Source organism: Quercus lobata, chromosome 5 (genome assembly GCF_001633185.2).
Source record: "Quercus lobata isolate SW786 chromosome 5, ValleyOak3.0 Primary Assembly, whole genome shotgun sequence".
NCBI lineage: Eukaryota > Viridiplantae > Streptophyta > Magnoliopsida > Fagales > Fagaceae > Quercus > Quercus lobata.
The window spans coordinates 44,506,330-44,519,457 of record NC_044908.1 but is presented as its reverse complement, the minus strand read 5'-3'; the positions used below and the strand labels follow the sequence as shown (position 1 = coordinate 44,519,457).

Here is a 13,128-nt window from a genome sequence, read left to right as displayed (position 1 = left end):
TCTAAAGGTCTAAAGCCTTCTTCACAATTGTCTTTGACAATGATCATAATCATTGCCCACTACCTTATCATTCCACAGTTGCCACATTACAATGAAATTTTCAATGCCACATATAAAGTCAATATATATTCCAATCTGGATGCCCACCAAAAGCCAAACACAAACGGAGAAACCAAGATATTGAATCAGAAATCTAACAAAAAAGCAAAAGACGCTATCCAATATTGATTCAGTCTGCTCTCTATGATGATTGCAAAATTACCCCAAAAAAAAAAATCATCCAAATATCCAAACCAAAACCAAAGCTAAGCAAAAACAAATTATAACCAAAATACCTTTATCGAAACCATATTTAACCCAAAATCCTCAATCAAAACCCTATAATCAACACAATAAGAAATAGAGAAAGCAAAAAGGTAAAGGAAACATTAATGAAAGACATTTGAATTAAAAAAAAAAAAAACAGAATACATTAGAAAGCAAATAGAAAGCCAAAGGTTATATACGCCAAGGAAAAACATACAAAGAAAGAGCACCCAAAAAAAGAGCATTACCCCATCAATTAACCATGCAAACTACTGGCAGAAACAATATTTGATTAAGAGAGAAACCAAAAAAAAAAAAAAAAACATTATGCCAACCCCCTCAATCTTCTCATTGTTAACCAAATCCTCATTCGTTTTCTCAACTCCTGGCTTTGTCTTCATCTCTTCATTCACATTCGGCTTGCTTTCACACACTAATTCCTCTTCCTTCACAGGATTCTGAACCATTTCAACCACTCCACCCTTCAATTCCTTGTCAAAAACCGGCATTGACTTGTCCTTCTTGGAACCCCCTTCTCCGACCAATTCCGATTCTCCAACGTGCCCCTTCGGCTCGTCGTCGCTCGTTAGGTCCACCACGTCGCTTTTCGCTTCCTCCTCACTCATCGAATCGCCCAAATCCTTCGCCTTTTGATCCATAACTTCGTCGTTCTCGACGTCCTTCGGATCCGACTTCTTCAATTTCTTGCTTCTATTGGTCGCCACAGCCTCATTCCGGGTCTTCCTGGACCGGGTTCGAACCAAGGACCTGCAGATCTCTGATTGCGCCTTCATTGCGAAGGCGAACTCGCACTTGTGACCCGTCCGAACCCAAGATAGCAACACGAACTCCTCCGAATCCGTACCGTTCGCCATACACACACAAAGATCGATTCAAATCTGATTTTTCAAAAAAATTTAAAAATTTGAGGAATTCAATAATATAGAGGGAAAGAAACAAATACGTGAATCTTAAATTGGAAAAAGATTAAATTAAAGAACAAACCTGTAGCTTGGATTGAAGGGATTGAATATTCTTGAAGAAAAAGATTAGGGTTCGTGAGAAGAGAGAGAGAGAGTTTGGGGATATTGGAAGAGACTGTACGACTCTTCTTCATCTTGATTGTTGTCTGATGTTTTGGGTTTCAGTTTTTGATCTCTCGATCTCTCTCTCCTTCTCCGTTCTCAGTAACGCAAGTGTTTTTTGGGAGTATTGTAAGCCCATTTAATTGTATTTTAACCGGTTAGTATTTATTTATTTTTTTAAACGGTGTTGTATCCTTGCCAAACAATATAATGTATCGCTTTTTAAAGTTATACATGTCTGAATTTTAGGTAGGTACTTTTCGTATTTGTCATTACCTCCTTAATTCTAGGAATTCATTTTCTCTCAGCTTCTGCTATTATATATACTAGTGTTTAACCCGCGCAAGGCGCGGGATCATTTAAATTCTCATAAGTAGAAGAAAATACAGGTAATTGCTTTTAATATATACTATACATTGTAAAGAAATGGAAAGAAAAATTTAGATTGTTAGATTTATATATCTAAACCATGGCATACTATTTCAAAAAACAATGTGTTTTAACTTATCATATTTCTTAGGTAAAACTCCATAGTGTTCCATTAAGCAACCGAGCATGCATTCAACTACTCAAAAGATTTTCTCTTAAAAAAAAAAAAAAAAAAAAAAACAGCTCAATAGATGATGAGAAGAAAAAATAGTCACAATAGACATTATAAGGAAAATTTTGATGTATTCAAGTAGATATATAATTAATCCAAACAGCCACAATACAATTATATACACTATATTGACTTTGTTGAAAAATTAAAATAACTAAAAAAATAGAGATGCAGTAGCTGAACACACATAACTTCTTACTTTTCAACAACAGAACAGTAGGGGAAAATCTATTTATTTTATTAAAGAAAATCCTATCGATTACATTCTTCATTCAGCTTATACACTTTGAAATCAGCCATTTTGGGACCATCATAGTGTCTAACATACCGAATTGTGAAATATAATTACATTTTATAGTAACGCTATCCTAATCTGTCAGCTTTATTCAGTACATTCAGTTTAGTCTTCTAAAGAAAAAAAAAATAATTAACAATACTATGAAATACATAAAGACTCTTAGAGTAAGGTAGTATATACATTAGAGTTCAGTTTTTTTTCTTCTTTGTAGCAATTTGCTTAGTACTCTTTTGATGTTTTTGAAGCATTTGGAGCGGCATTCTTTCAGGTCTTTGTACAGATGTTTCTCCTATTTCTATTTTTTGACTGGCTATGTACTTGTCCTTCCTTGATTTTCTTACAATTTCCTCCATTGTGTCCTGAAATAATTTGCATTAGTTAGATATGTAAAGTAGATTATGTGTAGACTAATGTTTGAATCATATAGTAAGCAAGTTGGAGTAAGTATGTTTCAATCACCTGATGTTCTTCAACTTTACTTGAGTCTTTTTGCTTATGTGAAATTTCCATCTCCAAAATTTTTGAGACCGTGTAATTTTCTTTTCCATACTTCAAATTATATTCATCAAGATGCAGTTGGAACAAATATTCATTGCCAATTATTTTTTGAATCTCTTTTGGTAAAGTATTCTCATCTAATTTCAACATCTGTATAAACAAAGTATCATACAATTAGCAAAATATATATATACATGCAACATTGGTAAGAAAGTATTAAAACTTTAGTTTTCAGAAAATAAATATATAGGGCTGACATTTATATATTAAATTACCTCTTCTTGCATCTCTACAAGTTCTTTTGCAGTTTTAGAAATAATTTTCTCAGCTCCTTTGTCAAACGATATGAATGTGGTTGAGCCGGTCTCATCTTGTACTTGGACTTGTATTCTATAGCTATTTTAGATACAAAGTTGTTAATAGAATATTATATATAATTTGTGTGTGTTTTAGAATTTACAAATCATTTTTTTTAATTACCTTGGGACTGCAAATTTTGGCTCATTTTTACAACGTTCACACCATAGAACTCCTTTGACTTGTTTCACTTTCGTCTTGCATATAAGGCATGCAACATAATACCATCCATATTTGTTGTTGATATTAATGATTTTGGCATTGCATGTTACCATCAAGTTCTATAACACAAAGATTAGTCAATTTATAAAATTATATCTTATTACAAAACACATAAACAGTTACTAATTACGATAAATTCATGATGTAAGAATATAGTTGATACCTTTGTCTCTAAGTTCCATTCCAAGTTCTTTATTTCAACAACTGTTTTTTTATTATGTAAGGCCAGTTCTGCATCTTGAATTTTAGGGAGTCCCTTTGGCAGTATATCTTTTACGTTTATGTCTTTTGTGCTGTATCTAATCAAAATTTATGTATAACTCATAAAAACAATAACAGAACAGTTTCTATTTGTATATATCTATCATTTAAGGAATATTGCTAAGTAGGTACACTCTTGTAAAGAAAAAGTGTAATAGTACTTACTTGTTTCTCATTTCTGCAACTTCTGGAATGTTTAAATTTACGTACAGCTTTGTTGCAAAAGTGGATGATAGCTGATATTGACCTATAAAAAAGTTATAAAATTTATAAGTATTATAGATACATAAACATTACATATTTGATAAATGAGTTAATCAATTGTTACCTCTGAAAGTTTTCACTATAGTTGAAGTGACTATTACTATGAATGGCCCTTTATTTGTTTTGTAGAAATCATCATCTATTTGTTGTGCAGTATTTCCCAATAAAGTTGTTTGAACAGATTTGTTCCTGAAGTTGTTTATATGTAAGTTTGAGTTATTTAAAAATTATAACATATAAGTTTAAAATAATGTATATATATCTTACTCTTCTAACAACAGTTGAATGTTTCTTATCTTTGTTGGACGCCCTCTTGTTTTGATCTCCTCAATGGCTCCAATGTAGTCCAATATGCCAATCACATCTGTTAAGAGCACATTATTTTTTTTAAAAAAAGTCAATATTAAGATATGAATTGCATTATTTTTTAGCTCTGTAAAAGTAGATGCTTGGCTTGTAAAATAATATAAATTACCAGTTAAGTAAGTTGTGTTATAACAACGGGAAGCTATTGTTCCATAATCAGCAAATTCAAATTGGACCTGAGGTATTGAATGGTCAAATCCTTTGAATTTTGTGACTGAAGTTGTTGAATTAAAAAGTATTTTGAGATCGTTATGTACTGGACGATAGTTCCCTTTATATTCTTCTACTAAGAAATTTGTAATTGTATATATGCTCCCTTCAATTAGTTGTGGACGAAAACTTTGAGCAAGACTCTTTCTGATGCTTGCATGTATCAATGTTCCCTACGAACATTTCAAATGAATTATCCTGTAATCAATAACAGCAGTACATAACAACCAATTTACATTGGCTGGCTGCAAGTTTTAATGAAGAAAGATTAGTAAAAATTATTCTAAAAGGGATTCAATTATGAATTTACCTCTTTGTCAACCAATATCATATCGAGGCTAATCAGATCATTGTTGTTTGCTATATTAATTGCATCCCACGTTCGTAAAACTTTAACTTTCACTTTTGAGTTATCTTTGTCTCTCAATATCTGCTTCAAATTTGTGTACTCCATATTCTTTTGAATTTGTATTATCTGCATAATTTAAACATCAGTTAAATTTATATATAATTATGGAGTAAAATGTGTCATTTGCAACATAAGCGACAATCTAACTTTTAGGCTATTTAAATGTTTCAGTTTGAAATACGTAATAAAAATCTTTAAAACAAAAACAATATTTAATTATTACAACAACTGAAGAAAAAGATTTCAAGATATTGAAAAAAAATAATGGGAAAATAGCGAAAATGGTATCCAAATCTAATATTTATTGAGTAATGCAGCAAAACAGAAAAGAAAAGACAATGAGAAAAAAAAAGTGAAATCTTATCAAAAAAACTCTTAAATGGAAAAAAATAATAATAATAAAAAAGGAGAAAATTAGAACTCATGTTTTTTGATTGAGATAAAAGAAGAACCCTAGAAAATTAAACTCAATAGTGGGAAAATGATCTGTGAACAGTTATAAACAATTGGGAACGGTAATTGAATAGAAAGAAAGCATGCTCACCTTCTTCATAGTCTGTTGTTACAGAGAAGTCTTCTGAATAGTTTGCTGTTGCAGTGAAGGAATGGCGGTTGAAATAATTGAGGGAGGGATTCTCTATTTGTGTTTGTGTATTTGTATTTGGCCGAATAAGTATACTGGTTCAAGATTTTTATCTTGTCGCACCACTTCAATGAGTGATTCTTCTACTTTGGGCTTGAACAATTTATCTGAACGGGCCCAAATCCAATCAATAACATTTTTTTCCCATGAGTGAGGCTGGGCTTGGGCTTGGGATTGGTTTTAATTATATATGATTGTCCCTTATAACTTTATAGGGCTCATGGTTATTAGATGAAATGGATTGGGCTTTTTTAGGTTAAGGTATGGACCTATCCACATGAGAAATTGGAATTGTTATATATCCACAATAAGAATTTATTTGGAACTTTAATTCTGAGATTTATGTGTATTTGGCAATTATCTGATTTGGGAATATACAATGGCCTTATTGAATGTAATTTTTGTGATTTCTAATCTTTAAATGTCGTCCAAACTCAGGACCTTTGAGTTTTAGACACAAAAGTATATATATGTCAAAAGAAAGACTAAAGCAGTCAGGTTTGTTCTTCGTTTTCGTTCTGAAAATCCAATTGACTTTGTTGTTGGCAGGCAGATCAACTTCAATAATTTGTTGTTTAACATGACAAATAACCTGTAAAATATTTAATTTCTAAGTGTGGTCGTACAGGTTCATATATTTTATTGTTGCAGTAGAATTTTTAGCCAATTAAAAGAAGTATATGTAATCAATCAAATGTTTGATACTCCTTTGCAGTTTCAGTTTTGTGGTCATGCTACATTGGCTGCTGCACATACAATCTTTGAAAGTATTCTAAAATATGAAACTCAAAGAAAAAGAGGTGTGTTCCAACCAAATATGATCTACTAAATGAATTACAAACAATTTCTATCAATTTAATAGTAATTACATTCATTGTTTTATAAATGAAAATTCACCTTCCAGCAACCATAAAGTTACAACAACAAAAATACACAGTACACTTTCAGATTTCAAAGTCTTACAATTTTAATCGCTATTCAAAAACAGTAGATCAGGTAGGATGGAAAATAGTTTGAAATAGTGATAATGCTTTCTTTTTTTTAGCGCTCCGTCTCCCCTTGAATAGTAAGTAGTAAGTCATCGGTTCATTTTCAATAATAAGTAAAATGGGCTGAAACTGCTGTTTTTGCTAGGATGACAGCAAGTACAGACTGGCAGTTAATGAGTCCCCTATTAAAAAAAATGAACCTTAAGATCAATAGGATGCCAAAAAAAAAAAAAAAAGAAGGAAAGTGTAATAAGCGCAGGAAATCAAATGGTATCAAATTATTTTTCTCAATATATCCAAAGAAATATAAAAATCAATACAAATTCTGTTAAGTTCAAACAGTAATATAATAATTGATAAGAAGTAAATTACAGTTCAAACTCTAGCCATGGTTTATTAGTTTAGGTAGTTGTAGACATGAAGTTCGGATTTCTTTTTTTTCTTTTCAAGTGAGGGAGGGGAGAGATATGAAATCACGTTCACCCAATGAGGAAACAGGACAGTGCCACCAACCCACAAAGCTCATTGTTAATTTTGATTTAGTTCGTCAAAAAAATTAAACAAAATTAGTTGAAGGTCAGTTACCTGGAGTCTCTAAGGTCAATATTGTAAAGTCCTTTATCCTCCCAACAGAAATCATTCGATTTTCCACTGAGCAGTTGATATATATGGAAATGCAGTCTCTAATTTCCCAAGCTGCTTCTGATGTAATGTTTGTAAACTCTTTTATCCTCTCATTTGAAAGCTTTCGATTTTCCATTGAGCAGTTCATATATATGGCCCAGAACAGCACAGAAGTTAAGGGCAATCCATAGAAGAGAGATAAACCAACATGTTCTACATGAAGTAAGGATAAATGAATTAGTTCATTTTCTTCTTTTACACTAAGATTTTCCCATTATCAGTACTCTTCTTGTTACTACTAAATCTGAGATCTCTTATTAAATCTGAAATGTTTTAGATAATCCTTTCAAGCATTGTATTACAGCAGATATTAGTTTTTTTTGTCAATGGATACCTTATCAGATTTAGACCGTGATGCTGACTGGGAAGTAACATACTGTAGAGTCTGAAAAAAAATTTGTTTGACCAAAATTCACAGCTTTTTGCCAATACAGAATTGTAATATTCCCAGCATTAAGTCTCATCTACAATAAGATGTGATCAATTTCCCCTTGATGTTTAACCATATAAGGCTAAAGAAAGAATTATAAACATATAATGTTCCCTGGAAACAATTAAAAATACTTATGTCAAAGAAAATGTTAGAAATGTATAAGTTAATTAAACAAAATAGTTCTGTAAGTTGAAGATGCAGATATGAAAAAAAAAAAAATTAGATTTTTGTATCCATTTTTTTTTTTAATATTATTTTTTGTTTAAAAAAAAATTAAAACTTACCTATTAGTCAACCAAGATAATAGCAATATTGATCAGATCATGGTTGTTTGTTACGTTAACTGCATCTCACATTCACTGATATCTGCTTCAAAGTTTTGTACTTCGTTGCGATATGAATCTGTAATATTAGAACATTTTAAACATTAGTAAAGTTTATATATAACAATGGAGAAAAACCTACTGTTTACAATATAAGTGACAATCTAGTTTACATTATCAACAACTTGAAATAATATTAATAAACAGTATGTGTTACCTTTAGGCAAATTATCAAATATTTCTTTGTAGACAATATTTTTTGTATGAAAACGATCACCATTATCATTTTCTACAATGAGTATTCTAAGGCCATCTTTACTTTTAACTCTGGATACAGCAACATATAATTGTCCATGACTGAAAACTGGTCTATTTAAATAAAGTCCAACACGTTGCAGAGATTGACCTTGGCTCTTATTAATTGTCATAGCAAAGCAAACAGACACTGGAAACTGCCTTCTTTTTAGTACAAAGGGCCATTTGGAATCAGAAGGGGATAAGACTATTCTTGGAATACACACCTTTTCTCCAATATGAGTTCCTGATATTATTTGAGCTTCCAAAACCCATTTTGATAATTGAGTGACTAAAAGTCTAGTACCATTACAAAGTCCATTACTTTGGTTTAAATTTTGAAGTAACATTATTGGCAGACCTACTTTCAATCTGAGTTTATGGTTTGGAATACTAGGGAACTTCAATGAATTGAGAAACTCTATTGGATACATGACATCTTGGTCTAGAATGTTGCTTGAAGCTTTACATAATGAATATGCACTAAGATATGTCTCTTCATCAACATTAATAAGATCAATCATGTAATCATTTATGTCTTCTACCACTTCATTCGTTGGAGCTAAAATTGCTCTCTCTTCTAAATACTTAGAATTGTTGAATTTTGTATCGAAATCAGGATAGGTAGCTTTTACAATATCGTTGAAAGGATGAGCACCAGGATGAATTAGTAAATCATGCGGTATTTCAATCAATGCTTCACCTTCATTATTACTAAGTTCACCATCACCAATTTTCAACATCCATTCAGCAAATTCCCTTGCTGCAATATCACCTGGGTTTCGTGTCAACCTCATATTTATTGTCAAAATGAACACTTTGCAACTGTTCCATAATGATGACTTATTAATTGATGCTTCAACTATTTGTTCTCTTCGTGCTTTTGATACCACTGGTAATATTTGTCTGAAATCACCACCAAGAACAATAGTTTTTCCTCCAAAAGGTGTCTCCCCACTATTTGGGTTAGAAAAACGTAATATATCTCTTAATGACCGATCAACAGCTTCAAAACAATTTCGGTGTGCCATAGGAGCTTCATCCCAAATTATAAGACTTGATTTTGTCATAAGTTCTGCAATTTGTGAACCTTGTTTAATACCGCAAGTTGAACTGTCTGTTACATTTATTGGTATTTGAAATCTTGAATGAGTTGTTCTCCCTCCAGGCAACAATAATGCAGCAATTCCAGATGTTGCAATTGCAATGACTATCTTCCCTTCTGAGCGCAATCGGCATATAATGGTTTTCCAAAGATAAGTATTTCCAGTTCCTCCATGTCCATAAACAAAAAAGAAGCCACCTTTATTCTTTGAAACAGAATAAATTACTTCATCATATACCTTTCTTTGATTAATATTAAGACCAGAAAAAAGTTTAATATGTTCTGCTGCCAAAGAGTTTCTATCATAATCTAATTCTTCTTGTAATACTCTATTGTTACTTTGTCTGAGAAGTAATGTATTTGGATATGGTATTGACTCAAATTCATGCAAAGACCTGCCACTCTTTACCAAAATCTGTTCAATTTCACATAGTGCGTAGTTCTGTAATTGAGAGTCATCAAGATGTAGGTTGTCATATCGTAAAACTGTTCTTTGACGATGCAGAATGTCCTCAGATAACAACTGCCAATTTGAAATCCATAATTTATATGGATCTGCAACCTCACAAAAAATCAACATTGTGACAAAAAGTTCTCGTAGTTGTTTTCCTGAAGCCCAGTACAATACATGATTCAAAGCTTCGTGCCACTCTTTATCATCATCAAGCAAACCAAGTGCATAACATATTGATCTGAAAGTTGGATATACAACATTATTTATAGTTCGTATTTCCTTAAATGATCTAGCTCCTTTAATAACATTGAGTAGCATCCGCAAATAAAACCGTTCTCCACTTGCAGGATGAGCATAATATATACGCCCAATACATCTTCCAGATTTTCTCAATTTCCACTCTTTGTCTTTTCTATGCCAAACCCATTTAGTAGGAAATTTAGAATAAGTCAATTCCCTTGCTTCTTCATACAATGCATTCGCTTTCATCCACTCTGTAAATTTGCTTTTCCCGATATCTGGCTTGTCCACAACATTATTTAAATAATCAGTATCTTCAAAAACAACTGGTTGTTCGTCCTCATTGTGAAAACTAAGTCTTTGAACAGCAGGCTCTCGATGGTGAATTGCAAATTCAAATATCCTCCAACATGCCTCTATGGCAGACACATATCTACAATTTAAATATGTCTTAACTTTATCAGTATTTGTCATATGTTGCATTCCAGTAGAAGAATCAATATGAAAATTTTCTTCAAGAATCAAAGTTGCACGATCAGGTCCTTTTGTTATATATTTAAATAAATACTTTATAGATCTTGAATGATTACACCACTCGACATTTATGTGTGCTTGAAATTTCACCAATAAATCAATATTGTGTGGAACTATAAATCGATTATCAAGTCTGACCTCATTTCTTTCAACGAATCTTCCATTATTCCTTCTTCTATATACTGGGAAACCATCTTCATCAACAGTTGTTTGCGAACAAAATTTTTTAGGGAAGTGCTTTGTACATCTGTTTTCAATCATACAGCTTGCCCTTGAATTAATAGAGCCGCAAGGACCATGGACCATATATTGTTTGACAGCTTCATAAAGTAAAGGTTCTTCATTGAAATCTGGAATTTCTGCTGAAATTATTCTATCAATTTCTGCTGCTGTAGGATGCTTGTCATCATGATGTAGAAAAAGTAAAATGTGCGCATAAGGTAACCCTCTTTTTTGATATTCAACAGTGTAGACAACTGGAACCAAAACACTAAGCTAGTTACATTTGTTTAGATTAATTATTAAGCCAAGTAAAGAAGGAGGGAAAAATATTTAAAATATAAAGTTTAGAATACCTGCAATTACTTTCCCAAAGTGTTGGCCATGCTTTAAATCATTTAAGAGTTGATCAAGCTTTATCTTGAACACTCTTGCAACCACATCAGGCCTATCTTCTACTTTCTGTCCAGGTTTCCTAGATAGGAAAAGATCAATTTCTGGCCATTTTGTGTTGTAGGTGAAGGTAATAAAAAGGTCCGGATAACCTGCCCATCTACAGATTGCCATTGCATCTTGATAGTTTTCAATCATATACCTTGGACTTCCAGTGAAACTTGAAGGTAGAACAAATCTTTTGCCTGAAGATGCAGGGGTGGTATCTCCTCTCATAACTGCATCTTTCAGTCCTTTATACAATTCTATCCTTAATTTGTCTTGGTTCTCTTTTGCCCACATAAGCCGGATTTCTTCTATACATGTGTAGGCATCTACATCAAATTGTTGAAACAATCTACCACCATATATCAATGTATGTCCCTCATGTTCACGTTCTTGCAATCGATATGCATAGTATTCTCTCATTGTAATAGAATCAGTTGTATCAGTTCTGATTCCATCTACATTACTATACAAAATGCCGAGTCTAAAACCATCCTCACCATATGGGAACAAAAGGGGATATTGTAATGCCATGTATGAAGGATGCAACACATTAATACGTTGTAACCCTCCTTCTTTTAACTCAACAATAATATCGCGATGTGCATTTTCAGCACCAATATCACCAACGATAATTGCTACAATCTCTGAACATGTAGGCAGGTTATATTCTCTTCCATTTGTAGTTTGGGAGCCAACAAGGCGTAATCTTAAATGGTGAACATCAGTATTAATGAAACGGTCTCTAGATATCCGAAATATCTTCACCAAAGTATTTGATTCATCAAACATTTGGACCAATGCTTCAACAATAGATGGATCAAGGTCACTATTAATTTGATCATTGCTAAAGACGTTCATTCTATGTTGAACTTCATTTTCAGTATCATAGAAATATAATTGTGCAAATTGTGGATCCTGACCATCATTAGGAAGAAGAGTTCCAATTCTATGATGGTTTTGGCCATTAAGTTTAAAAATGTAAGGGTGTCTTCCATCGTTAATTCTACTATCTACTTTACCACCCATAGATGTCATTGCGAACATTGCATTATAAGTTCTGATTAGAGTTCTGAATGTTTTAGATCGTTCACTACCAAGAGGATCTAAAAGCTCATCAATAAGAGGAGGTGCTTTCTTAAGCAAAGGTAACTTAACCTTACCCTCCATACAACAGAGAGAGAATTTTGGGTTCCTAGGCCTCTTAGATTTGACTGTTCCCTCTTCATACCATAAAATTGATCCACAATGCACACATACATAAGAAGGCGAGCCAAAATTCCAAGGTTCAGTAAATTTTCCTATATGAATTTTAAAATATAAGAACAACAATAATAATGTAAACAAAAATGAATATCAATATTTTTTTTCCTTGTAAATTTAAGTTAAGTCATTTACTTGGAAATTCTTCACAATCACTCTCATTTTCTGATTCTTGGATTTCTTGAGATATATCACAATTATTGAATCCATCTTCTACCAAAGTATCATTTGTACTTATGTTCATTCTAGTTTCTTCATAGGAATGATCCATGTCAACATCAATATCTAATAATCAAATGTGAATTGAAAGTATTATTTTCTAATTTTTATGAAGAAATGTTTAAAGAATTTATAAATAGAATGTGGCAGAAAGAGAAATGAACCTCTTGATGCATAAAAATCCATATTTGTACCAGGTGAATACAATGTAGAGCAGTCATGAGTTAATGTTGTTCTATCCTTCTTGTTTTTTTTCCTCTTTTTAGCAATGACCATTTTCCTGGATTTCCTCGCCTGGGTAAATTTATTTTGTAAACTATTTTTCCTTTCATGCCATTTTCTGCCGGATCGCCTCTCAATCATTAGCATCCATCTTTTTAATCGCGCTTGTCTTGCATTTTCCATTTTTTTTA

The 13,128-nt window shown here is 32.2% G+C and overlaps 3 protein-coding genes and 2 long non-coding RNA genes across 6 annotated transcripts; all 5 read right to left on the bottom strand.

The window, feature by feature from the left end:
• Positions 1-472: 472 nt before the first annotated feature.
• On the bottom strand, positions 473-1,539 carry LOC115989192 (protein hsr-9-like). Its single transcript, XM_031112857.1, has 2 exons — positions 1,312-1,539; positions 473-1,205 (listed from the first exon to the last, which is right to left on the bottom strand). Exon 2 carries the CDS (start codon positions 1,179-1,181, stop codon positions 576-578), a length of 606 nt encoding a protein of 201 aa, XP_030968717.1. The 5' UTR covers positions 1,182-1,205; positions 1,312-1,539; the 3' UTR covers positions 473-575.
• A 710-nt stretch (positions 1,540-2,249) lies between these two features.
• Positions 2,250-5,529, bottom strand: LOC115989467 (replication protein A 70 kDa DNA-binding subunit A-like). Of its 2 annotated transcripts, none has more exons than XM_031113152.1 (11): positions 5,422-5,529; positions 4,779-4,943; positions 4,368-4,641; positions 4,160-4,256; positions 3,957-4,081; positions 3,794-3,875; positions 3,531-3,666; positions 3,269-3,426; positions 3,064-3,184; positions 2,750-2,938; positions 2,250-2,649 (listed from the first exon to the last, which is right to left on the bottom strand). In XM_031113152.1, exons 1-11 carry the CDS (start codon positions 5,428-5,430, stop codon positions 2,479-2,481), a joined length of 1,527 nt encoding a protein of 508 aa, XP_030969012.1. In that variant the 5' UTR covers positions 5,431-5,529; the 3' UTR covers positions 2,250-2,478. The 2 variants fall into 2 exon arrangements, with proteins under 2 accessions (XP_030969012.1, XP_030969013.1); XM_031113153.1 differs by having other exon boundaries at positions 3,531-3,660.
• Positions 5,530-6,572: 1,043 nt separating this feature from the next.
• On the bottom strand, positions 6,573-7,186 carry LOC115989221. Its single transcript, XR_004091845.1, has 2 exons — positions 7,095-7,186; positions 6,573-6,691 (listed from the first exon to the last, which is right to left on the bottom strand). It is a non-coding gene; the product is annotated as an uncharacterized LOC115989221 (long non-coding RNA).
• Positions 7,187-7,254: 68 nt separating this feature from the next.
• On the bottom strand, positions 7,255-8,031 carry LOC115989294. The gene is made up of 3 exons (XR_004091869.1): positions 7,911-8,031; positions 7,528-7,578; positions 7,255-7,346 (listed from the first exon to the last, which is right to left on the bottom strand). It is a non-coding gene; the product is annotated as an uncharacterized LOC115989294 (long non-coding RNA).
• An 82-nt stretch (positions 8,032-8,113) lies between these two features.
• Positions 8,114-12,901, bottom strand: LOC115990540. The gene is made up of 6 exons (XM_031114364.1): positions 12,880-12,901; positions 12,632-12,781; positions 11,152-12,534; positions 10,880-11,052; positions 10,715-10,770; positions 8,114-10,475 (listed from the first exon to the last, which is right to left on the bottom strand). The coding sequence occupies exons 1-6, from the start codon at positions 12,899-12,901 to the stop codon at positions 8,114-8,116; spliced, it is 4,146 nt and encodes a 1,381-aa protein (XP_030970224.1).
• Positions 12,902-13,128: the final 227 nt, after the last annotated feature.

Excerpts from the sequence above, each read along its gene's own strand:
- LOC115990540 (XM_031114364.1), bottom strand. The coding sequence starts at position 12,901 with ATGGATTTTTATGCATCAAGAG. Across the intron at positions 12,535-12,631 it reads TGATTGTGAAGAATTTCCAA|GAAAATTTACTGAACCTTGG; the intron begins GTAAATGACTTA and ends AAATTCATATAG. Across the intron at positions 10,771-10,879 it reads AAGCTGTCAAACAATATATG|ATGGTTTCCCAGTATATAGA; the intron begins GTCCATGGTCCT and ends CTGTTGATGAAG.
- LOC115989467 (XM_031113152.1), bottom strand. Across the intron at positions 4,642-4,778 it reads TGATATTGGTTGACAAAGAG|GGAACATTGATACATGCAAG; the intron begins GTAAATTCATAA and ends AAATGTTCGTAG. Across the intron at positions 4,082-4,159 it reads ATTCAACTGTTGTTAGAAGA|GAACAAATCTGTTCAAACAA; the intron begins GTAAGATATATA and ends AAACAACTTCAG.
- LOC115989192 (XM_031112857.1), bottom strand. The coding sequence starts at position 1,181 with ATGGCGAACGGTACGGATTCGGAGGAGTTCGTGTTGCTATCTTGGGTT.